Genomic DNA, 27,046 nt, shown 5'->3' on the forward strand with positions numbered 1-27,046 from the left:
GCGGGGTTACTGAGTGCTGACGGGGGTCACAGACACACAGCGGGGTCACTGAGTGCTGACGGGGGTCACAGACACACAGCGGGGTCACTGAGTTACCGCCGGGTTCACAGACACACAGCGTGGTCACCGAGTGCTGACGGGGGTCACAGACACACAGCGGGGTCACTGAGTGCTGACGGGGGTCACAGACACACAGAGGGGGCAATGTGCATCCAGCCGCAGACGGCAGAAGTGTGTCCCCCTCAGGCCGCCGTCAGCAGGAAGCAGCGGCTCAGTAATGGGTCGTGCAGTGGGATTGCAGTTACATAATGACAGCGGGGCGGGCTGAGGCTGCGGGCGGAGAGTCGCGCCTTGGGTTGGGACAGTGACTGGACGCAGAGCACAGACATGGCCGCGGCGCTGCTGCTGCTCCTCTCCGGGATCGCGCTCGGCCTATATGTCCTCATCTACTTCAGCTTCATCAGAGGCCGGCAGTGCGGGAGTGACAGCAGCCTGGAGGGGAAGACGGTCATAGTGACAGGTGAGCGGCCCCAGTGCACAGCGTCCTCCTCAGCATCGGCGTATCTGTGCTTGTATCCGGCAGATGCAGAGACGTCGGGGGTCAGATGCAGAAATGGAGGGGGGTTAGAAGCAGAGACGTCGGGGGTCAGATGCCGAGACGCGGGGGTAGGTGTGGGGGGAAACTACTGTTTTGGTGCACGGCAGGGCTCCGTTTGACTTGAACACAAGAATGAATGGAATTGAGAGTGGACATCATGTTGTGTTTGAAGAGCCTAAACATGTTGTGTTTGATGTGCCTAAACAGTGGGTACATTATAGTTTTTTTATTATTATTTTGTGATTTGTAAAAATATCTTTACAACTTTTCTTTTTTACTTAGTCCCTGTATGGGACTTTCACGTTCATATCTCTGATTGCAGTGCTTTATTACTGTCAGTGCGGGACTGCTCCGTGCCTGGTCTAAGAGGCGCCTGGTGACCCGGATGTTGACATGATAACCTTGTGTCAAAATGGCAATGATCGGGCCCTCACAATGACATCGTAGGGGTGCCGATTGGTGGAGAGAGCTCCCTCCCTTCGAAATGCTGTGTTCGATGTCAATCATTTAGGGGGCTAAACTGCCGGGAGCGTTGCGGGCACCTCTCCTGGCACTGCGGGCCGGGTGTCAGATGTGGTGTTCGCTGAACGCCCGGAGGCGAGCGCCTTGACGTGTATATACCTCATCGGTTGGGCTGTCCTTCCCTTCCATGGCGGATATATACTGCGAATTTCGGGAAAGGGTTAATGTGCATATCCCCATATTCGGCTGAATCATAGACCGGCTAAGCTCACATAAGCATAGAAGAGAAAAATCGTCCCGAGTTTCATCCAGCAAACTAGAATGACTGACTTGTTTTCTCTCGTCATGTGTGCAGCCGTTTATAAGGCCTCACTGTGGCTCTGATTTTTCTTTTTTTTTTTTTTGTGCACCTATAGACTTGAATAGGCAAGTTTCATTTCACACAGAAAAAACGAGTCCATTCTCCATTTTTTATTTTTAGTTTTTTTTGTTTTTCTTCAAGTGCAGATTCAAGCTGTCAAAAGTTAAAATTGAAAACTGCTCATCTGCGCTGCCGCATTGAGTAACATTGGTCTTAGTGCAGTCGTTTTTTCCACAGGCAGAGAACACCGCCATGTGAACCTGGTCACGGTGCTGGAGCGCTCCTCCCACCCGCTGCCAACATTTCCTGTTCTACGTGACCTTTGTATGCTAACAAACCATAGTGAAGGCCTTGCGACTGCTCAGTCTGTGGAATATTGGACTTTTCCTATCATAATTAAACAATATGGACTCCAGGCGCTGATAATAGTTCACTGCCCCCAATGTTTACAGCCGGTCACACCGTGAAGCACTAAAAGCACTGGAGACTCCGTGCGTAATGCAGACATTTAATGCAGACATTCTCCGCAAGGAGAAATGATACTTCTTGGATATCGGACAGACGCCTCTCTCACAGCCAAACCAGATCTTCTCCCACTTTGCACTGATGAGGGGCAGTACCCTGAAACACAGTGTCTGCAAATGGAGATTCTGGCTTGGCTTTTATCCTAAGTCATGTAACTAGGCTCGTTAAGGGTCAACATTGACTTTTAGGATTACTACCTCCAATAGGTGGCACTAGAGTTCTAGTCCTCTTCCTCTCTGAAGAGACAATTTGCATAATTAGCATATTTCCCAGAGGAGCATTGCGGCTTTAAGTCTCCTCACCTCGACATGCTTAGCATGTTATTCTCCGCAAGGAGAAATGATACTTCTTGGATAGCAGACATTTACGTCGTGGTCAGAAGCCCGTATATGGGAACTCATTATAAATGTACGATCACATCGATGGCCCATCTGAAATATTATATACCCATATTTTTCGGAACATAAGACGCACCCAAATTTTGAGATGGAAAATAGCAGAAAAAAAAGATTTTTATAAGATGGGGGTCCGTCTTATTATCCGAATTTAAGGTATCTTACCTGAGGGCCAGCAGTGGTAGAGCAGAGTCACAGAAAGCATGGTCCCTTCCTCAGGAAGCTGGCAGTGGCAGAAATGGGGCAATGCTGTAGGTCCGGTGTCGGCGGTGAGGCAGAGCATGGAGCAGGGCCCCTTCCTCAGGATGCCGGCAGCAGCAGAAGTGGGGCGATGCCACTGCCCGGTATCCACGGCGAGCAGAGCCGAGTGCATCACCGGTTTATCGCCGGCCATCTTCCTGAGGCCGCACGTGCGCAGATTGAGATCTCAGAGGCCCTTGGCTTCAGGAAAATGGCTGCCAAGATCTCAAATTGCGCACGCACGGCCTCTGGCGGCCATTTTTGTGACGCCGAGGGCCGCAGAGATCTCAATTTGCGCATGCACCTTCAGGAAGGTGGCCGCAGGGAAATCGGTGATGCACTTCTGCTTGCCGTGGACACCGGGCCGCGGCGTTGCCACATTTCTGCCGCCATTATCCTGAGGAAGGGAGCCTGCTCAGGTGCACTCCGTACCACCGACACCGAGCCTCAGCATCGCCAAGTCTTCTAGGCATGGAATGAAGACGCTGAAGACTTCTTGCGCCATCTATCTTTTTCCATTCCTCAAGAACAACCTCTTTTAGAGCCTAGATGCTGGGTGTTCAGAATCAGTTTCAGCCTTTTCTTCAGAAATGCAACCGTGGCCTTAGATGTGTGTTTTGGATCATTATTATGTTGGAAAAGTGCAGCTCTACTAAGAGAAAGGAGTGATGGCAGCATCTTCTCTGTCAATATAGAGTAGTACAAATGTGAATTCAAGATATCATCAATGAAATGTAGCTTCCGGACACCAGTAGCACTCATATAGTCCCACGTAATGAAATTGCCACCACCATGTCTCACTGTAAGCACCATGCATTTTTCTTTGCGCTTCTCGCCTTTCTGACACCATAGTTTTGAAGCCATCAGTTCCAAAAAAATAAACACATGTATCTTGGTCTTATCACTTCAGAGTATAGAGTTCCAGTAAACTTCATATTTTTCAGCATGGGCCCTAGCAAATTGTAGGCAAACTGTTTTGTACATGGGCTTTAGGAGAGATTTCTTTTGTGGATGACACCCATGCATTCTGATTTTTAGGATTGATACTTCTTGTAGGTCGCACTAAAGTTCTAGTGCTCTTTCTCTCTGAAGATATCACTTGCATTCGTCTGCAGTGTACGCCATATTGTGTCATGGGAAAAATTCACCCCGGTTTGGTTTTCTACTTTTTTTTTCGCTAACTCAAGTGAACTTGTATACCAGTTTACTTCAACCCTTTTCATCAGAAGACGCAACTGTTTAGGTGTTGACTTCTGTGGTCAGCCTGGATGTCTTTGTATGGTTGCAGTTTCATCAATGTATCACTTGTGCTGCAATACTCTGACTGATAAGTAAAGCTTTGCTAATGTACTTGCCGGCTTTACCTTTCTTGTGTAAAGAAATTCTTTTCTTTTTCAGGTGTTGTGACATTTCTCTTCCGTGTGGTGCTATTGCTGACAGCATGAAATGGGAAGGGGTTTTCTTTAAACAATGCCCTTTTATAGAGAATTGTCGGACACCTGTTTACTGTATAATTAGCCTTACCTCTGGTTAAATTCGTGTTAATTAGAATTTTGTAGCCTGACCTTTGGCTTTGCTTCTAAGACCTTCATCGCAATGTACTCGTTTTTGCCTCATTGTCTTGAATTAATATGTTAGGAAAATTGCTTTTTGGGGTGTGCAAAATAGCCAATTTTCATTGCAATCAATGGACCTCATTTGTGGGAGCAGTTTGTAGTATGTTACCCTGTCGAAAATGCTGATTCAGAAAGGAAACTAATGATTTTCTGACAGATGTGTTGGGGTGTACTCATTTATGTTGAGCACTGTATATGTGCATTTCGATGGAAACACACACGCTTTTTTTTTTTTTTGGGGGGGGGGGATTATGGGCTATCCATGTAATTAGACATTTATATGTTCCAATGTACTGGTTTCTGACCACAAAGTAAACATCTGCATTAAGCACGGAATCTACTGTGCTTTTTGTGGTTCATAGTGTGACCGGCTATAAACATTGGGTGCATTGAACTTCAGTACATGAGATGTACAGTGCCTTGAAAAAGTATTGATACCTCGTGAACTTTTCCACATTTTTTTTTTCAGGTTACACCCACAATCTCATATGCATTTTATTGAGCTTTTATGTGATATACCCACACAAGGTAGCAAGTATTTGGGTAGTGTAAACAAATACAATGATACATTACTTATGAAATGTGAACCTACGCTCCAGTTTCAAGTCTTTTACAGTCTCTAAGAGGTTTTCCTCCAGGATTACCTTGTATTTAGCTCCATCCATCTTCCCATCAACTCTAACCAGCTTCCGTGTCTCTGCTTGAAAAAAAGCATCTCCACAGCATGATGCTTCCACCACCACGTTTGATGGTGGGGATGGTATTTTCAGGGTGATGTACAGTGTTAGTTTTCCGCCACACGTAGCTTTTTGCATTTAGCCCAGAAAGTTCTAGTTTGGCCTCATCTGACCAGAGCACATTCGTCCAAACAGGACTTCTTATGGCTTGCTTTCAGAAATGGCATTCTTCTTGCCACTCTTCCATAAAGGCCAGGTTTCTGGAGTTTACGACTAAGTGTTCACTCACACTAACGTATAAAATCGGACAAGTGCAATGCAATAAAAAAAACAAAAGGTATTGCGCACAGTCCAATGGGATGTCATTTTAGGTGGACAGCCAGGTCCAGGTAAGTTTTCATTTGTGCCATGCTCCTATTTTTGGATGGTGGATTGAACAGTGCTCTGTGAAATGTTCAGAGCTTGGGCTGTTAAAAAAAACAAAAACAAACACAACTTCGCTTTACTCTTCTTCACAACTTTAACCCTGACCTGTCTGATGTGCTCTTTGGTTATGATGATGCTGTTTGATCCTTAATGTTCCCAAAGAAACCTCTGAGACCTTCACAGAAAAGATGTAGTTATACTGAGAATAAATTACACACGAGTGGACTCAAGTCACTAATTATGTGTCTTCTAGAGGCAATTGGTCACTCAGGATTTTAGTTAGGGATATCAGACTATAAGGGGCTGAACACAAATGCAGGCCACTATTTTCAGAGAAATATTTTGAAAACCGTGTATCATTTCCTTTACACTTAAATACTTTCTGCTTTGTGTTGGTATATCACATAAAATTGCAATAAAACACTTAAATTTGTGGGTGTAATGTAAAATTTGCAGGGTACGACTACTTTTTCAAGGCATTTGCAGCAGTTCGTAGAAAAGACTTGAAATGCAGTTCGTGGATGTTGTCCTGGGGCTGTACAGGGATAAAAGCTCTGCTGGATACACCCAATATTTGCATCTTTTTCAAGGCACTGTATTTATTATACATGACTCAACATTGAAATTGCAACATAAAGAAGAAAAAGTTGTTGCATTATGGAATAGCAGGATATCGTAATGACAAGCACAGTGGTCTTCAGCAGGCCTCTGGCTGTCATAGCCACCCGTTGGCCACCCGCGATCGGGTGAAACGATGCACCCCCTTTCGGATCATGTTAAATGCCACTGTCAAAGATCGGCCATGGCAGTGAGTTTTATAAAGGAAAAAAAATGGAACGATCAAGGGAGCAGCGGGAATTGACCTGTTGATCCTCTTTAAACTTCATTTTCAGGTCTGAATACCCTTTTCATATGATAAATTATCTGGTATTGTGCCTTTCTGATGTACTTTGCCCCACAGCATCATTATTTTTTTCATTTTTTTTTTTTTTAAATTTCATTAGATCCTCTGCCCCCTTTTGCTTCGTCAGTTAGGCTTTAAAGTTATTCAGGGTTTTAAAATTGAAAGCCACTCTTAGGATAGACCATCAATATTAGATTGGTGGGAGTCTAGCACTCAGCTCCCCAGCTAATCAACTGCTTAAGGGTAAGTGCACATGCTGCGGATTTTTCCGCTCGGATTTTGCAAAATCCGCAGGTAAATCCACATGTCAAAAGACCTGCATTTTATCTGCGGATTAGCCTGCAGTTTTTCCCCTGCGGTTTGACACCTGTACAATGGAGCAGGTGTAAAACCACTGCGGATTCTGCACAAAGAAGTGACATGCTGCGGATTTGAAACGGCAGCAAATCCGCGTGGAAAAATCCACAGCATGTGCACAGCGGTTTTCATAGAAAATAAAGGTACTGTACAACGCAGCAGAAACTGCTGCGGATACGCAGGGCCAAATCCGCTGCAGATCCGCAGCAGAATCCGCAACGTGTGCACACACCCTGGGGCTTTTAAGCAAAGTACGAACAAAACTGGGCAGAAGCCCAAGCCAGCTCACCAAACTGCCACAGGTGCTCGGAACTCCGTTCAGACCCAACGTGGAGGTAACAAGAAGCAAATGGATTGACGTTCCAGCTCCATAAAAACAATTGGAAAAATATTAAAATATCATAGATTGGCAGAAAAATTCTCCAATATAGTGAGTGTACAAACAGCTGCTGGTATAACTGCAACGCGTTTCGATCACAGGTGGATCTTTTTCATGGCTCTGACAGCGGCATTTAAAGGGAATCTCTCACCCTTTTTTGCCCTATCAGCTGCCGGCATTGACATCAGGGGCTTATCTACAGCATTCTGTAATGCTGTAGATAAGCCCCCGATGTAACCTGAAAGATAAGAAAAACAAGTTAGATTATACTCACCGGAGGGGACGGTCCGGTCCGGCTCCTCCCATCGTCATACGATACCGTCCTCTTCTTCCCTTCCTGTAGTAGCTCCGGCGCAGGCGCACTGCTCTGCCCTGTTGAGGGCAGAGAAGACTCCTGCAGTGCACAGGCGTCGGGAGAGGTCTGGCGCCTGCGCACTGCAGTATTCTGCTCTGCCTCAACAGTCTTGTCTCATGCCAACTGTCAAGCATCCTGAAACCATTCATGTGTGGGGTGGCTTCTCAGCCAAGGGAATGGGCTCTCTCTCAGTCTTGCCTAAAAACACAGCCATGAATAAAGAATGGTACCAGAATGTCCTCCAAGAGCAACTTCTCCCAACCGTCCAAGAGCAGTTTGGCGATCAACAATGCCTTTTTCAACATGATGGAGCACCTTGCCTTAAAGCAAAGGTGATAACTAAATGGCTCAGGGAACAAAACATAGAGATTTTGGGACCATGGCCTGGAAACTCCCCAGATCTTAATCCCATTGAGAACTTGTGGTCAATCATCAAGAGACGGGTGGACAAACAAAAACCTTCAAATTCAGACAAAATAAAAGCATTGATTTTGCAAGAATGGACTGCTATCAGTCAGGATTTGATCCAGAAGTTGATTGAGAGCATGCCAGGGAGAATTGCAGAGGTCCTGAAGAAGAAGGGTCAACACTGCAAATATTGACTTGCTGCATTAACTCATTCTAACTGTCAATATAACCTTTTGTTACTCATAATATTGTTGCAATTATATTTGTGATAAAAACATCTGACAAACACACATAAAAACCAGAGGCCAGCAGATCATGTGAAAATATAATATTTGTGTCATTCTCAAAACTTTTGGCCATGACTGTACGGTTATCGGAAAATTGCACAATTTTTTTTTTTTTTTTTTTTAAGCAAAGCATGGAATTTTTTTTCACCACTTAGATAAAAAAAGAACCTAGACATGTTCGGCGTCTATGAGCTCGTAATGACCTAGAGAATCATAATGGCAGGGCAGTTTTAGCATTTAGTGAACATAGTAAAAAAGCCAAACAAAAAATAAGTGTAGAATTACACTTTTTTAAAATTTTTTACTGCACTTAGAATATTTTTCCCATTTTCTAGTACATGACATGGTAAAACCAATGGTGTCGTTCAAAAGTACAACTCGTCCCGCAATAAATAAGCCCTCACATGGCCATATTGACGGAAAAATAAAAAAGTTATGGCTTTGGGAAGGAGGGGAGCGAAAAATGAAAATGCAAAACCGAAAAAAGCTTTGGGGGTTAAGGGGTAAAGTAGCCCTCCATCTTCGCAGGATAAATAGACATGCTGCGGTCTGGAAAGACGCGCCGCTTGTCCGTCTCCGTGGGTGAGCTGTGGGCGTCTGTGGTCGCTTAGTGGGCATGAGATTTCTTGAAATCCCATTCACTATGCTGTAACATCTGGGCGCTGCAGAAGTATGCAGCGTCCAACTCGCAGCGATTACTGACAGTGTGCACATACCCTTAGACAGGAAAAGAAAAAACATTCAAATTCTTGAATTGTGTACCATTTTAATGAATTTGGTGGCAAAAGCAGCAACTAATACAAAGAAAAAAGGAAAGTGACTAACAAAAAAATTGTAACTGATAAATCGGGGCATACATTGTTAGACATCTGTCATTATTTGTGACACATTCATGACTGTAAAGTTACTGACTCCATGTTACATTTGTCTGTACAGGGGCAAGTACTGGAATCGGCAAAATGACAGCACTAGACATGGCCAAGCGAGGAGCTCGGGTGATTTTGGCTTGTCGTGTGAAAGAAACTGGAGAAGCCGCTGCGTACGACATACGGACAGTAAGCCATAAACACGCCACCAATTTGTGGACATTTTTGATGTTTGTTCTGTTGAGCCATTAGATAGTTAGAATTTCTTAATCCATTTTTCACCAAAAAATGTATGGATTTCAACCGGGGCTGTCACCCAACTTTACCAGACCCCTAGAAAATACAATTGCCTGGTTCTGCAGTAAACCATTACCTACCCCTGTAATAAAAAAAAAGGTCTATGCACGCAGCCAAACAGTCGGTATCCCTTTTTTAATTTGCAGATCAGTCTCCCATTCAAGTTAACGAACCAGTTAAAATAATGGATGGCGCTGAGATCCCATCCCTGTAACATTTGCGTGGTGTCCGTTTTTCTGTAGTTTAGTGAGCAGGAATAGCTTGAGGGGACAAAAAAAAATTTCTTCCATGCAAGAAAAACAGCTGCCTCGTGGATGGTAAAAAGGGAAAATGGACATAGTCCAAAAATGGATGAAAATTGGATCAAGCACACACAAAAAAAGGATGGACTTATGAATGAGACCTTAAAGGGGTTGTCTGGGCATTCGTAGAGGTCATCAATATAAAACTGGTGTATGTCCAATACTTTGCGCCCCCCACTGGCTGCTGGGTGTAAACACTTTGAACAGAGCTGTTGAGCGGCCTCTGCTGGCTTGTACTGCCACGCTGCTCCAATTCTTACTAATAGAAGCTGTTCTGCAGTAGCCAGCAGAGGCTGCTACACTTTGAATGGAGCTGCTAAGCACAACTCTGGACGAAGTGTTTTCGACCAGCCACTGCCGGAACAAATAACAGCTGATCATGGAGACGCCGGGTGTTGGACCCTCACCAATCTGATATCCATGTCCTATCCTGTGGACAGTTAATACGTATTGTATGTCCCAATAATCCCTTTTAATATAACATGTATGACCATTAGCAGCAGACTGGAATCACATATAGGGCTCCATTCACTTCTGCATCATATAATGGAAGCCACTACCAAATACATACATTACCAAATCCATCCCATTTTAATGATGACAGACTCTATTGACTTATAATGAGATCTGGAAACAAAGAACCAGGTTGCATACTAATTGCAGAACAAGTTGCACAGAGATGCGTTGGAAATAACCAACTCCAAATATACATTAAATAGAGGAGAATATGGAGTAACTAGGTTAGAAGGAATATTTTATTGTTTAAATATATATATCAAGGGTCATACAAATAAGTAAGATGCATCAAAGACGGAATAGACCAGCGGTGCCAACTAACAGAAAGACATAATAAATAATATGTCACTAGTATTACAGTGGAAAGTGCCCTATATCTTAACAATAGCTAAATCCATAAAGCCACTTTGATACCTTTACTGCTGTTGGTGGAATAGGCTCATTATTTGGCTGTGGGGTAATCATGGCGGTAGCGAGTCTTATGTGCGGATATGGAAAAAAACACCGTGAGCACAACTGGAGGATGGTGCTAAAGGTTAGGTTCCCAAACCGTAACAGTAGACGTTATAAACCTAGCACTCAACTTGGATGTGATCAAAAAGAAGATTTATTGTAGTACTATACTACAATAAATCTTCTTTTTGATCACATTCAAGTTGAGTGCTAGGTTTATAACTTCTACTTTTATGTGCGGATATGTCTGGTGTCGGAACTGTTTTCCATTTTGCCGGAGGACCAATCTATTGCAGACTGCACACTATGCAGTAATAAAATAAGTCTTGGATATCCGGGCACAAATCGATATCAGCACATGACGTGCCATCACTTGCTCTTGTGGGGAAAGTAAGCAATGTGGGCGGGGCTCAAGATGTCCTCCTTCTCTTGATCATCTTTCTGGTAGCCAAGCTGTATCTTCAAGTAGCGCCTTGTCATGGTCACCATCCCCATCATCCTCATCTACTTACTGATTTCCGTGCTAGCTGGGATCTCACCGGATCTCATTGCAGATCAGCCCGGCTGGGAACGGAGCCTCAGTTACCAGAGGTAACCTCTATGATGTCACTGCCGTTCACTGACACTGCATTCCCAGCAGTTCAGTCACCAGTGGTTCTCGGCCTGGATGGTCGCATCTTGGCACCGTCCATGTCGAAAACTAATTATCCCCCAGACATGGATTATGGCGTGGGACAGAACGACCGACCGTTGAAGGATATTGTTGTTTTCTCTAATCCCCTCCATGACAGCACACAGGAGCCACAGGAGGTTGCCTCCCCATCCTAATTAGGGACAGAAAACAAGAGGTTAAATAGCCCTCCCCTTCCTCTAATCCTCAGTGTTTTCCTGTCCCTAATAGGGATGAAGAGGTTCTGTGTGCTCCGTGGATGGGGCCGGCGAGATCCTGGAGTTTTCTTACCTGACAGCCGGGCAGCCGGGGTCGATCGTCCCAGACCTTCCTCCCCGGACGCTGCTCCTGCTGCTGGCGGGACCCACACCATCCTCCGGCAATGCTGGATGGTGAGTCAGGCTGGGGCCTCCCGCAGCTCCCAGGCTCAGGATCCGCTCCCCCCGCGCGCCACATGCTCGCATCTAACCGAGCGGCATGCACCGGAAGTGACGTTCACTGCCGGGCCCGAAGGCGCAACGTCACTTCCGCCTTGCGTTCCACAGTGGAACGCACCACCATCTTGGCGGGAAATTAAAAAAAAAAGAAAAGGTGGTGCCATGAACCTTGGGGGAGCGATCTCATCCGATTGGATGAGGTAAGGAAACGCTGGATCTCGGTTCCTATTTAAGGACCCTGATGGAGGACTCCATAAGGTAGGACTAACGTCTGCATGATGGATGCGTCTTCCCTGAAAGCTGCTTCTGCAGAGCCCAGGACAAACCCTGGCCCAGCGAGTACACTTGGAAAAGGGTATACACCTTTTTGGTTCAGGACCCATCCTTAGTGGCCCCCCCTCCTTTTCTCTCTTTCAGGGAGACAAGGATCCTGCACCAAAAAAACGGAAGAAAAACCTACAAGCTGCAAATGCACCATCTGTAGGAGAAAACTCCCCTCCGATTATAAAAAGACTTTGTGCCAGCAATGCACGGGGAAAATCGTCTGGGAGGAACAACCATCCCTGATAGAGGAAATAAGAGGGATGGTGCGACAGGAGATCCAGTAATCCCTGGCTACTTTTTCCCAATCATTAAGGGGGGGGTCCCTCAATCTCAAGGAAGAGGAAATATGCCAATGAGTACATCTCAGATTCCGAACCCGAGTCATCAGTTTCAGCGGATTGGAGGGAAGAGGGCGAATTAACCCCAACCCAGACAGAAGCTAACAAATGGTTCTTTTCCTCAGACGATATGGAGGAACTACTCTCAGCGGTCAGGAACACAATGGGAGTAGAAGAAGATAGACCACCCCGCTCGGTGCAGGATGATCTATTTGGCGGACTGAAGTCTAGGAAGAAAATGGTTTTCCCTATCCATGATAATATCCAGAATCTAATCTTGGAAGAATGGGAATTCCCGGAAAAGAAGCTAAGTATCCCAGGCAAAATGAAGGATCGGTTTCCCCTGGATGATGAAGCTGCAAAACCTTGGACTGAGATTTCTAAAGTAGATATCCAGGTAACCAGAGTAGCTAAAAAAACTACGCTACCCTTCGAGGACTCCTCGCAGCTCAAGGACCCGCTTTACCGAAAGATGGATAGTCTACTGAGGAAGTCCTGGGGAGCCTCAGCAACTTCCTTAAAAACAAATGTGGCATCGGCCTGTGTAACCAGAACCCTATACCTCTGGCTCCAGCAGTTAGAGGACCATATAAAAAGAGTAACTCTGAGGGAAGATCTTCTAGCCTCTCTACCGCTTCTACAGAAGGCAGCGGCCTTTTTAGTGGAGTCCTCGGCAGAATCGGTCCTTATTGCGGCAAGAACATCCGTGCTTTCCAACACCACCAGAAGGGCCTTATGGCTGAAAATGTGGAGTGGAGATATCCTATCGAAGTCAAAATTATGCTCTATTCCATTCAAGGGCGAATACGTATTTGGTCCGGCACTGGACAAACTATTAGAGAAGGTGACCGCAAGAAGAAAAATCTTCCCGAGCTGAAACCGCCCAAGAAAAAGCCCTATCACCCACCCCAGGCTCAAACCCCTCAATACAGGGGTAAAGAAAAAACAGGGCGATGGAGCTACCCAAAAGGCGGAAGAGGCAGGAATATTTTTCACGACTCCCGCTCAGACAGAGATTAGAATTGATGCCAAGCAGGTAGGGGGCAGAATCGCAGACTATCTTCTGCCAACTCGGGAAGTAACCGTGGATCGAAGAATCCTAGACTCGGTCAGATGGGGAGTAAAAATAGAATTCTCCTCCAGCCCTCCTCAAAACCTGGAAGTAACACATCTTCCTTCGGCAAGACTTCAAAAGGTTCTGCATTCGGAACTCCAAAAGATGCTGTCATCGGCGGTAATCTCACCAGTTCCAGAACCGGAGCAGGATCAAGGCCACTACTCCTGGCTGTTCTTAGTAAAAAAGCCAAGTGGGAAATACCGGGTCATCATCAACCTAAAGAAGCTGAACCATCATGTCTGGTACCAACGCTTCAAGATGGAATCGATAAAGACCACAATACCATTGATCGTAGAAGACTTTGCCACGGTCACCATAGATATCCAAGAGACCTATTACCACGTACCCATCCATCCATCAATCCATCTCATTGGCGATATCTAAGGTTCGCGGTCACTCTAGACGAAGAAGTGCACCACTTCCAGTTCAGAGTCCTGCCCTTCGGCATATCTTCGGCACCCCGAACATTTGCAAAAATAATGGCAGAAGTGGTAGCATTCTTCAGAGGAAAGGACATATGTGTCGTCCCTTAGCTGGACGGCCTCCTCGTCATGGCTCCCTCCAACACCACTCTAAGACAACACCTGCAATCAGTCCTGCAGACCCTGGCATCCCAGGGCTGGATAGTAAATTGGGAAAAATCAGACCTGAATCCCTCAACCAGGAAGGTCTTTCTAGGGATCCTCCTAGATACCCAGAACCAAATATCCCTTCTTCCTTCCACCAAGCAGGTTGGCGTGAGATCAAAATTTCCGACTCTAAAAAGTCAAAAAACAGTGACCATAAGGTTCGCCATGTCAACATTAGGGTCAATGACTTCTTGTATGCAAGCGGTCCCCTGAGCCCAGGCCCAGTCAAGGATACTCCAGAGATATATTCTATCCCGCTGGAACAAAGACCCAGAGACCCTCAATACGAGAATCTCCCTACCCCAGCACATAAAGCTGTCTCTCAACTGGTGGCTCAACCAGGAAAACCTATCAAAAGGAACACCCTGGATTCAATATCCCATGACGTTAATCACAACAGATGCCAGCAAACACGGTTGGGGAGCAATATCGCCTTAGGGAGTCTTCCAGGGACTCTGGACCAAAGACATGGAAAAACAATCTTCCAATTACAGAGAACTGAGAGCGGTAGAAGAAGCCCTAAAGGCAGCAGAATCATCAGTCCAGGGAACCCATGTCCGGATTTACTCCGACAATATGACCACCGTAGCCCATCTATGTCATCAGGCAGCACAAAATACGGAAGCCTGCAAAACGTTTCAGCACAGATATTCGGCTGGGCAGAACGCCATCTCCAGTCCCTATCAGCTCTCAACCTAAAAGGATCCGACAACATCGAGGCAGACTTCCTAAGCAGGACAGACTTAGATCCAGGAGGATGGAGTCTCAATATGAGAGTATTCCATACCACAACCAAAAAAATGGGGTCTCTCAGAGGTAGACCTATTTGCGAACCGGGAGAACGCCAAAACAAAGCAGTACTTCTCCATAGGTCTAAACGAGAAACAGTCAAGGGTGGATGCTTTCGCTCACCCGTGGAACTTCGGACTGGCATACGCCTTTCCACCAATTCCCCTAATACCAAAAACTCTGCAAAAGGTCAGGACAGATGGGGTCAAAACTATCCTGATCGCCCCTCTTTGGCCAAAAAGGAGCTGGTTCGGAGCCCTAAAACTAATGATCTCAGAGGGTCCCCTGATCCTACCTTTGGACCGCGACCTTCTACATCAAGGTCCCATTCTTCACCCGGCTCCCCACAGCTTAAGCTTGGCAGCCTGGCTCCTGAAACCACAATCCTGAAATCCAGAGGCCTCTCAGATGCAGTGATATCCACCTTACAAAAAAGTAGGAAACCAATCACAAACGCCATATATTCCAAAATATGTAAGACTTTCTCAGCATGGTACGGATCCACTCCCATGGATCCCTTCCACCCAGACTTGGCAAAGATCCTAGATTTCCTACAAGACTGCTTATCCAAGGGTCTAAAACCAAGTACCTTGAGGGTCCAAGTATCAGCCCTGAGTTCTTACTTCGACCAAAACCTAGCAGAGCATCGATGGATGAAGAGATTTTTCAGCAGCTTCCAGAATCCGTCCAAATAAGTCCAGCATGGTCCCAGCGTGGGACTTGAATATAGTACTAAAGGGTCTAACGAACCCTCCATTTGAACCTATCGACCAGGCCCAGATAGATAAACTATCCTGGAAAACAGCACTACTCGTAGCCCTTACAACGGCAAGAAGAGTGGGCGAAATTCAGGCTCTGTCCATCAGAGAGCCTTATCTAAGAACTCTGGACGATAGACTAATTTTCCGGCTAGACCCTTCCTTTGTGTCAAAAGTGTCTTCGGATTTCCACAGGTCCCAGGAAATAATACTGCCCTCCTTCTGTGATAACCCGAAGGATGAGAGGGAAGTGGGACTCCATTCTCTGGACGTCCGGCGAGTAGTCCTGGTCTATTTGGAAGAGACAAAACTCTGGAGGAAAGATCAGAATCTTTTTGTTCAGTATGGCGGACCGAACAAAGGGAAAAAAGCGTCCAAAAGGTCCCTAGCTAACTGGATCAAGAAAGCAATCACGGCCGCTTATAAAAGTCAGGATCTACCTCCTCCAGTATCCCTGAAAGCCCACTCCACTAGAGATGTCTCCGTCTCCTGGGCAGAAAAGGCTAATGCATCCATCGAGCAGATCTGCAAGGCTGCGACCTGGTCTTCAGTCCATACCTTCACTAAGCTTTATAGATTAGATCTTATGTCAATACGAGATCTAGCCTTTTGCAGAAAAGTCCTGCAAGCCGTGGTCCCTCCCTAAACCATTATTCTTTGGTATACCTCCTGTGTGCTGTCGTGGAGGGGATTAGAGAAAATAGAACTACACTTACTGGTAGTTGGTTTCTAAGACCCTCCACGACAGCACGGGTAATTTCCCCCCCCTAACAAAATTTGTTCATGTGACTTATATGAATAAATAATATTTAAAGCATTTCACTCTATGTGGTCCTTGGAAAACACTGGGGATTAGAGGAAGGGGAGGGCTATTTAACCTCTTGTTTCCTGTCCCTAATTAGGATGGGGAGGCAACCTCCTGTGGCTCCTGTGTGCTGTCGTGGAGGGTCTTAGAAACCCAACTACCTGTAAGTGTAGTTCTATTTTTTACTTTTGCTTTATTACAGGAGAACGAGGGCTTCGGTGGCGTAGGCATTAGGTGAGTATATCTGTGTTTGTTATCTAATATCTAAAGCTCAAGTGTGTGTGTATGTATGTGTGTATGTATGTGTGTATGTCCGGGATTGGCATCCGCACCGTCGCAGCTACAGCCACAAAATTTGGCACAGTCACACGTCTGGACCCCGAGAGCGTCCTAGGCTATGTTGTGAGGCGAAATTTTAACCCTGCGCGTTCCAATTCACCAAACAATTTTGCCCCTATCTACATAATGGGGGAAAAGTGTGTATCAAGCCCCGCCCCTCATTATGATGTCATAATGGTTGACTATGGGATGGAGGATGTGTGATGGGTATATGGGCACGGGACTATGGGATGGCGGATATGTATGATGGGTATATGGGCACGGGACTATGGGATGGAGGATATGTATGATGGGTATATGGGCACGGGACTATGGGATGGAGGATAATTATAATTTGCTATAACTAACCACAGTTAGTTACTATGCCCGGGCAGCGCCGGGCTCTTCAGCTAGTTTTTAAATAAAAATGGAAAACTGTGGTTTTGTTATATCTCTAGTAAAAGACTTTATTCTGACTGTGTCTTTATTTACAATACAACTATAGGATTAGTAATTGATGGGTGTCTTATAGACGCTTCTCTATTACTAAGCCATGGGCTTGATATCACCTGACCATACAAAGGTGACATCAACACCACAAACATTAACCCCACTTGCCATCGCTACAGGGCAAGTGGGAAGAGCCCGGCAAAGCGCCAAAATTGGTGCATCTAATAGATGCGTCTTTCCTGGACAGCTGCGGGCTGCTATTTTTAGGGTGGGCCAGGCCCGGATTGGCAATATAACCAACCGGGCATTTTCCCGCTGGGCCGCTGTCATGTGGGCCGCGGGCGGCAGCGCCCGATCATCTGGCCGCTTGCCAGCTGCTGCGGCCACTGTGGCTCCTGCCGCCGGCCCTCTGCGGGCATGGCGGTGATAGTTTCCAAGTTCCTCCCGCACTGCAGGGAGATAAGCCGCCACGCCCCCCATCCTCGCCTTAGCATGAGACCCCCTCCCCCCCGCAGCCACTCACAGCGTCGCACTCGCTTGCCTGCTCGCTCTGTTCGCAGGACCTGTGATGAGGTCACAGGAGGGGAGGAGTCAGGGGGTCACATGATCAGGAGCCTTTGTTCAGACCCCTGACATGTCACCCCTGACTTCGCCCCTCCTGTGACCTCATCACAGGTCCTGTGCGCTCAGCCTTGCCTCTACCGTCTGCAAGACTCTGCTTTGCTGTTGTCATGGTGCTGGTTGAGGTAAGTATGTGTGAGGTCAGGATTTACAGTGTGGATATAGCAGAGCCGCGCGTGTACGAGGTGTACGGAGCGGAGCCGCGCGTGTACGAGGTGTACGGAGCGGAGCCGCGCGTGTACGAGGTGTACGGAGCGGAGCCGCGAGTGTACGAGGTGTACGGAGCGGAGCCGCGCGTGTACGGAGCGGAGCCATATGTGTACAAAGCATACAAAGCGGGCTTTTCCCACGGACACAGGAGTACATGGCGGAGCCCCGAGGAGCATTTTAAAACACACACATGACGTTCCACCTGAAGTGATGTGCTGGAAGCTGACCGGAAATGAGATAATTTCTTGAGAGATTATGACGGAACCAGGAATGCTTCAGATCCATCACCGTGTCCTCCTCCGATAGCGCAGACAGCAGGATCGCCTTGGAATCGGGGATGCCGGCCATGTGAGCGGATCATGATAGGTCCTGCATCGGGAGGCTCAGGTGGGCACTACAATGGGAGCCGGGCTGCTATAGTATCTTTGTAGAATCTTTCTTTATTTCTTTCTCTCTTTTTCTTTCTTTCTCTGTTCTTTCATTCTCTGTTCTGTCTTTCCCTCATTTTCTTTCTCTCTCTGTTCTTTCTTTCTCTCTCTAATCTTTCTTTTTTCTGTCTCTGTTCTTTCTTCCCCTCTTTCTTTCTTTTTCTTTCCTCTCTTTCTCTCTGTTCTTTCTTTCTTTTCTTTACTTCTTTCTCTCTCTGTTCTTTCTCTGTCTCTCTCTGTTCTTTCTTTCTTTCCCCTCTTTCTTTCTCTCTCTGTTCTTTCTCTGTCTCTCTCTGTTCTTTCTCTGTCTCTCACTGTTCTTTCTTTGTCTCTCACTGTTCTTTCTTTCTTTCCCCTTTCTTTCTCGCTCTCTCTGTTTTCTTTTTTCTCTCTCTCTCTCTCTGTTTTCTCTCTTCCTTAGTGCCAGTCAGTGTGATCAGCAGTGCTAAATGGGTGTGATTAGGTGTGGACATGGGTGTGACTAGTTGTGAAATGGGTGTGGCTGGGCGTGGCCAAAATTTGAAGCTGCAGTCTTTGTCCATCTTTCCCTTCTTCAAAAGTTGGGAGGTATGATAGGGGCGGCTATGACCAGGGGGGCTGGTTGCCCAATAGAGAGCAGTTCTGCCAGGAATTCTGTAATCATGCATACAAAAGGGGACAGAGCTTTGGGAGGAGTACTGTACCTAAAAGCAATAAATAGGACAGAGCTGAAATACTGGGCACAGCTCTGACTACATGTTATATAGTCGTGTTAATCTCCTCTCACTTCTTGTAACCTACAACTGTACAAAAATATTATATAGTCACCATGTGACTAGTGGGCCTGTGTAACTTCAAATGCCAGGGCTGAATTTTAGTCCCAGTCCGGCCCTGGGCTTACCAGCCTGAGAATACCTGCCCCCAGCTGTGAGCTTTAGCAAGGCTGGTTGTCAAAAATGGGGGGGACCACATGACATTTTTTAAATTATTTAAATGAAAAAAAATCATCATGCGGACCCCTCTGTTCTTGATAACCAACCTTGCTGAACAGACATCTGTGGGTTGCAGCCCCCAGCTGTGAGTTTTGCCTGGCTGGTTATAGAAAATACAGGGGAGCCCACGCTGTTTTTTTTCATTCACTTAGTTATTTATAGCGCAGGCAGCGGCTGATGAATACCCCCATCAGCCACTCCTACTGTCACTGTGATTAGCAGCAGCAGGGGTAGGCTGATGGGAGTAATAGTCCCATCAGCTGTCACTTTTATCACTTAAATGTAACTCTCATCATTCTCCCCTGCTCGCGCCAATCACCGCCAAAACATGGAAGAATGATGAGAGCCGTGTTCAGCATCCTGTGACGGGGAACAGCGCTTACTGTAACGCTTCTTCCCCCGGCACGATGCATGTCACATGGATGACTTCCATGTGTGTTACTTGTGTGCACGTGTGCGGGACGTTTTGTAGCCCGTGCTGATATAAAAAAAAAATGGACATGTCAGCGGTTTACACACGGTCCATGGAAACACACTGACATGTGCACAGACCCATTCACTTGAATGGGCAAATGGCACTCTATTCCTCTCGAGTCTCTCCGTATGGCTAGGTAGTACTGTACATCCACATATGGGGTATTTCCACGTTCAGTAGAAATTGTGGGACAAATTTTGATGCCATTTTTTTTACCCACTTCTTGTGTGAAAATGTAAAATGTAGTTATTTTGTCCACTGCGAAATGGTATAAAAAATATGATCACTGCACCCCCAGATGAATTCATTGAGAGGTGTTGTTCGTAAATCGGGGTAACTTATGGGGGGTTCCGCTGTTCTGGCACCTCATGGGCTCTCCTTGCCTTGTGAGCTTTGCACTGTGCCTGAAATATATTTCCCGATTTCATGTAGGGTATTGGCACACTCAGGAAAAAAATGGACCTCAGTTTGCTGAAAAAGAAAAAAAATTCCTATTGGCCCCTAGAAAATATAAAAACTTGGGGCTAAAACAACATTATAGTGGTAAAAATGTAATTTATTCTTTCTTCACCACTCATTGGTATAAAATTCTGTGAGGCACATGTGTTAATATGATCACTGCACCCCTAGATGAATTCATTGAGGAGTGTAGCTTGTAAAATGAGTTCACATATAGGGGGTTCCTGTTATTTTGGCACCTCAGGGGCTCTGCCAATGTGACAATGTACCCTCAAACCATTCCAGCAAAATCTGAACTCCAATATGGCGCCTCTTGCTTTCTGAGCTTTGCACTGTGCCTCAAAAGTAGTATTCCCCCTACATATGGGGTATCCGCATACTCAAGAGAATTTGCACAATAACTTTTGGGGTCCAATTTCTCCTGTTACCCTTGGTAAAATAAAAATTGGGGGCAGAAAGATCATTTTTGTGGAAAAAATGATTTTTCTTATTTTTACGGCTCTCTGTTATAAACGTCTCTGACGCACTTGGGGGGTCAAAGTGCTCACCATACATCTAGATAAGTTCCTTGGGCGGGTCTAGTTTCCAAAATGGTGTCACTTGTGGGGGGAGGGGGGTTCCACTGTTTAGGCACATCAGGGCCTCTCCAAACGCGACATGGTGTCCGATCTTAATCCCAGCCAATTTTCAGTTGAAAAAGTGAAACTGCGCTGCTTCCCTTCTGAGCTTTGCCATATGCCCAAACAGAGGTTTTCCCCCACATATCAGGTATCAGCGTACTCAGGGCTTATTGCACAATAACTTTTGGGGTCCAATTTCTCCTGTTACCATTTGTAAAATAAAAATTTGGATCTGAAGTAAATTTTTTTTTTTTTTTTTATAAACATTCCAAAAATTCCTGTGAAGCACCTGAAGGGTTAATAAACTTCTTGAATGTGGTTTTGCGTACCTTGAGGGGTGCAGTTTTTAGAATGGTGTCACTTTTGGGTATGTTCTGTCATGTAGACACCTCAAAGTGAGACACCTCAAAGTGACTTCAAATGTGATGTGGTCCCTAAAATAAAAAAATGGTGTTTGCAAAAATGGGAAATCGCTGGTCAACTTTTAACCCTTATAACTTTCTAACAAAAAAAAAATTTTGGTTTCAAAATTGTGCTGATGTAAATTAAACGTGTTAAATGTTACTTATCAAGTATTTTGTGACGTATAGGGCCTGTCACACTAAGCGATATTGCTAGCAATATCGCTATAAGGTCACTGGCTTTGTGACGCAGCAGCGATATTGCTAGCGATATCGCTATGTCTGATACTTACCTCCCACCGGCTCCCCCGCTGATTATCGTTGATCGCGCGAGATCAGCCTGGGCCGTTTCTCGTCGGGCGCTTCCTGCTGGGCTTCCTGTGGCGCCGACGAGCGACGCGTGGACGCGGGTGGAGGACGTCAGGATCGCCTCATCTGACAGGCAAATAGCGACCCCCGACCCCTGCTATGTCGCTGGTGAGATCTGCCTGTGTGGCAGCTCACTAGCGACCACTTGGCGATGCACAAGTGATCCTGATCGCGTCATTCTCTTAACCTCCTGGCTCTTACTGAAACCTGGATCCAGCAGTCAGACACTACGGCTGCTGCTGCTCTTTCATACGGGGGACTACACTTCTCTCATACCCCAAGATCAGACAATAGAGCAGGTGGAGGCATTGGTCTGCTCCTATCACCAAAATGTACCTTTCAGGTTATCCCTCAACTACCCTCACTAGTCTTCCCTTCTTTTGAGGTCCATGCCATCAGACTCTACACCCCCTTCTCCATGCGAGTGGCGGTGGTATATCGTCCTCCCGGCCCCTCCCATCAGTTCCTGGATCATTTTGCCACTTGGCTTCCACATTTTCTCTCCTGTGACATCCCTACCCTAACATCCCCATTGCTCTTCCCCTCTCCCCATCTGCTACTCACCTTTTAGCTCTAACCTCCTCGTTTGGCCTTTCGCAGCTTACTAATTCTCCAACGCAAGAAGATGGAAACTCCCTTGACTTGGTCTTCTCTCGGCTTTGTGCAGTCGATGATTTCGCAAACTCCCCTCTCTTGCTCTCTGACCACAATCTTCTTTCATTCTCTATCAAGAACTGCCAGGCTGCTCAGGTCACCCCCACTGTCCATACTTATAGAAACATACAGGCCATTAACACCCAGAAACTAATGAAGAACTTGCAGTCTTCATTGGCCCCTATCTCCTCCCCCTCATGTCCTGATTCTGTTCCTGAAGCATTACAATGAAACACTTCAAAGTGCCCTGGATGAATTTGCACCCCCTATAAATAGAACACCACAACACAGACGGCGACAACCCTGGCACACCCTTCAAACACGTTTCCTGCAGCGGTGCTCCAGGTGCGCCGAACGTCTGTGGAGAAAATCCAATCTACACGAAGATTTCATCCATTATAAGTTTATGCTTAGAACATACAACACTGCCCTTCACCTCTCCAAACAAACCTATTTCAACACCCTCATCACCTCACTGGCCAATAACCCGAAACGTCTCTTTGACACTTTTCATTCTCTACTCAATCCAAGAGTACAGGCCCCAACCACGGAGCTCCGAGCTGACGATCTGGCCAATTACTTCAAAGAAAAAATTGATCAGATTCGACAGGAAATTATCTCCCAATCACCTCATACCATGCACTGTCCTCCCTCCTCCACTGCATCTAGCTCACTCTCTGATTTTGAACCAGTCACAGAAGAAGAAGTAAGCAGGCTCCTTGCATCTTCTCGCCCAACCACTTGCATCAGTGACCCATTTCCGTCACATCTCCTCCAGTCCCTTTCCCCTGCTGTCACCCCTCACCTAACTAAAATATTTAACCTCTCTCTCTCTTCTGGTATCTTTCCCTCCTCATTTAAGCATGCCATCATACATCCACTACTTAAAAAAAACCATCCCTCGACCAAAACTGTGCCACTAACTATAGACCTGTCTCTAATCTTCCCTTCATCTCTAAACTCCTGGAACGCCTGGTTCACTCCCGTCTTATCTGCTATCTCTCCGATAACTCTCTTCTCGACCCTCTCCAATCCGGTTTCCGCTTTTTATACTCTACTGAAACTGCCCTCACTAAAGTCTCTAATGATCTACTAACAGCTAAATCAAATGGTCATTACTCCATGCTAATTCTCTTGGATCTCTCTGCAGCATTCGACACTGTGGATCATCAGCTCCTCCTCACTATGCTCCGTTCCATTGGCCTCAAGGACACCGTTCTCTCCTGGTTCTCATCCTATCTCTCTGACCGCTCCTTTACTGTATCTTTTGCCGATTCCACCTCCTCTCACCTTACGCTTACTGTTGGGGTTCCTCAAGGATCGGTTATAGGCCCCCTCCTCTTCAACAATCAGTAGATTTGGTTTCCAGTACCATCTCTATGCTGATGACACCCAATTATACGCTTTTTCTCCTTACATCACGCCAGCCTTTCTAGAAAACACAGATGATTGTCTAAACGCTGTGTCTAACATCATGTCCTCACTATATCTGAAACTGAACCTGTCAAAGACTGAACTCCTTGTGTTTCCTCCCTCTACTAATGTACCTATATCCAACATTGCCATTTCTGTGTGTGGCTCCACTATTACTCCCCAGCAACATGCCCGCTGTCTTGGGGTCATACTTGACTCCGAGCTTTCTTTTGCCCCCCACATTCGATCACTGGCTCGCTCTTGTCATCTGCACCTCAAAAACATTTCTAGAATTCAACCTTTTCTTACTTTTGACTCTACAAAAACTCTTACTGTTTCTCTTATTCATTCTCATCTCGACTATTGTAACTCTCTTCTCATCGGTCTCCCTCTTACCAAACTCTCCCCTCTCCAATCTGTCTTGAATGCTGCAGCCAGGATCATATTCCTCACCAATCGTTACACCGATGCCTCTACCTTGTGCCAGTCATTACACTGGCTACCCATCCACTCCAGAATTCAGTATAAACTTATTACCTTCACTCACAAAGCCCTCCATGGCTCAGCACCACCCTACATCTCCTCCCTTGTTTCAGTCTACCACCCTACCCGCGCCCTCCGTTCTGCTGATGACCTGAGGTTAGCATCCTCAATAATCAGAACCTCCCACTCCTGTCTCCAAGACTTTACACGCACTGCACCAATTTGTTGGAATGCACTTCCCAGGTCAATACGATTAGTCCCCAATCCCCACAATTTTAAGCGTGCCCTGAAAATGCATTTATTCAGACTGGCCTATCGCCTCAACACATTAACCTAATCTATCCCTGTGTGGCACAGCCAAAAGTTTAACCATAACCAGGTTCCCCGCATCATGTTCCCACATGCTTTATGCATTCATTAGCCCTCTGTGTCTGTACTGTTACACACTTAACATTATGGCTGGTCCAAACAATCAGGGCAACTGTTACCACCCACCTTTCGTGTCTACCTCTTTCCTCATAGACTGTAAGCTTGCGAGCAGGGCCCTCATTCCTCTTGGTATCTGTTATAATCTATGTGATTATTGTTATGCTGGAATGTCTATTGTCTGTACAAGTCCCCTCTGAAATGTAAAGTGCTGCGGACTATGTCGGCGCTATAGAAATAGAAATAAAATTTATTATTATTATTATTAAGTGTGACAGTATCTGATCTCTGTGATTTAAGAGCATTCAGAGTTCGAAAATTGCAAAATTTTCACCAAATTTCTTTTTTTTGTTTCTTGTTTTTTTCACAAACGCAAGTAATATCAAAATTTTTTTACCACTATCATGAAGCACCCCTTTAAGTTTTTCACTTTGTTTCATTGCAGCTATTTGGTAAATTCAAAAAAGTTCATTTTTTTCTCATTAATGTACACTCTGCACTTCATCTTGATGGGGGAAAAAAAACAGAAAAGTAGAATTTTTTTCAAATTTATTAACCCCTTCCCGACCTGTGACACAGCGTATGCGTCATGAAAGTCGGTGCCAATCCGACCTATGACGCATACCCTGTGTCATGAATTCAAAGCCCCCCTGCGGGTCGGGTGACCGGGGTCAATGAAAGGTCACCTGACCCGCAGATACAGGGGCTTTGTAATTCACCACAGGGGGCGTGGCTTCGCCCCCACGTGGCTACGATCGCTCTGATTGGCTGTTAAAAGTGAAACAGCCAATCAGAACGATAGTAATATTTCATCAATGAAAATTGATGAAATATTAAAATCCAGCCATGGCCGATGCTGCAGTAGCATCGGACATGGCTGGAGACACAGATTTGACCCCCCCCCACCGGCGATCGCCCCCCTCTGCCACTGAATGACAGCGGCGATCTGCCGCCGCTGTCATCATCTGCCCCCCCTCCCATTCCCTTCGCTCCCCGCCAGCTTCCGATCCCCCCCCTCACCCACTCTTACCGCCCTCGGCACCTTCTAAGTCCCCCCCGTCGCTCCCGGTGTCCGGCGGGTCCGGTTCATGGGCGCCGCCATCTTGGAAAATGGCGGGCGCATGTGCAGTGCGCCCGCCCGAATCTGCTGGCTGCAGATTCCATTATTTCATTTTGATCACTCTCACAGTGATCAAAATGAAATAAAAAGTAAATGAACCCTCCGATTATCACCCCCATAGGTAGACAGTACTAATAAAATAAAGAAAATATTTTTATTTTTATTTTTCCATCAGGGTTAGGGTTAGGGTTGGAAAGAGGGCTAGGGTTAGGGTTGGAAAGAGGGTTAGGGTTGAAAAGAGGGTTAGGGTTGGAATTAGGGTTAGGGTTGGAAAGAGGGTTAGAGTTGAAAAGAGGGTTAGGGTTGGAGTTAGGGTTAGAATTAGGGTTAGGCTTGGCTTGTGGTTAGTGTTATGGTTAGTGTTGGGGTTAGGGGTGTGTTGGGGTTAGGTTTATGGTTAGGGTTGGGATTAGGGTTAGGGATGTGTTGGGGTTAGGGCTGTGCTTAGGGGTGTGTTGGGGTTAGGGTTGGAGTTAGAATTGAGGGGTTTCCACTGTTTAGGCACATCAGGGGGTCTCCAAACGCGACATGGTGCAACCTTTGATTCCAGCCAATTTTGCGTTCAAAAAGTCAAACGGTGCTCACTCCCTTCCAAGCCCCGACGTGTGCCCAAACAGTGGTTTACCCCCACATATGGGGTATCAGCGTACTCAGGAAAAATTGCACAACAACTTTTGGGGTCTAATTTCTCCTGTTACCCTTGGTAAAATAAAAAAATGGGGGCTAAAAAATTATTTTTGTGGAAAAAAAATGTTTTTTTCATTTTCATGTCTCTGCATTATAAACTTCTGTGAAGCACTTGGGGGTTGAAAGTGCTCACCATACATCTACATAAGTTCCTTGGAAGGTCTAGTTTCCAAAATGGGGTAACTTTTGGGGGGTTTCCACTGTTTAGGCACATCAGGGGCTCTGCAAACGTGATGACGACTGCAGACTATTCCATCAAAGTCTGCACTTCAAAACGTCACTACTTCCATTCCGAGCCCTGACGTGTGCCCAAACAATGGTTCCCCCACACATATGGGGTATCAGCGTACTCAGGACAAACTGGACAACAACTTTTGGGGTCCAATTTATCCTGTTACCCTTGTGGAAAAAAAAATTGCGGGCTAAAAATCATTTTTTTTGAGGGAAAAAAATGATTTTTTATTTTCACGGCTCTGTGTTATAAACTTCTGTGAAGCACTTGGGGGTTCAAGGTGCTCACCACACATCTAGATAAGTTCCTTAGGGGGTCTAGTTTCCAAATGGGGTCATTTGTGGGGGAGCGCCAAAGTTTAGGCACACAGGGGATCTCCAAACATGACGTGGTGTCTGCTAACGATTGGAGCTAATTT

At 46.0% G+C, this 27,046-nt stretch overlaps 1 protein-coding gene across 1 annotated transcript in view; it reads left to right on the plus strand.

The window, feature by feature from the left end:
- Window positions 1-270: 270 nt before the first annotated feature.
- The window catches only part of DHRS13 (dehydrogenase/reductase 13), a 41,329-nt gene continuing 14,553 nt past the window's right edge, over window positions 271-27,046 (plus strand). The window contains exons 1-2 of the mRNA XM_073565487.1: window positions 271-520; window positions 8,927-9,045. Coding sequence (XP_073421588.1) covers window positions 388-520; window positions 8,927-9,045 — 252 coding nt within the window. The 5' untranslated portion in view covers window positions 271-387. The remainder of the gene's footprint in view (window positions 521-8,926; window positions 9,046-27,046) is intronic.

The sequence above is a fragment of the Dendrobates tinctorius genome, unplaced genomic scaffold (genome assembly GCF_039654945.1).
Source record: "Dendrobates tinctorius isolate UK_male_01 unplaced genomic scaffold, ASM3965494v1 ptg000016l, whole genome shotgun sequence".
NCBI classification, from domain to species: domain Eukaryota; kingdom Metazoa; phylum Chordata; class Amphibia; order Anura; family Dendrobatidae; genus Dendrobates; species Dendrobates tinctorius.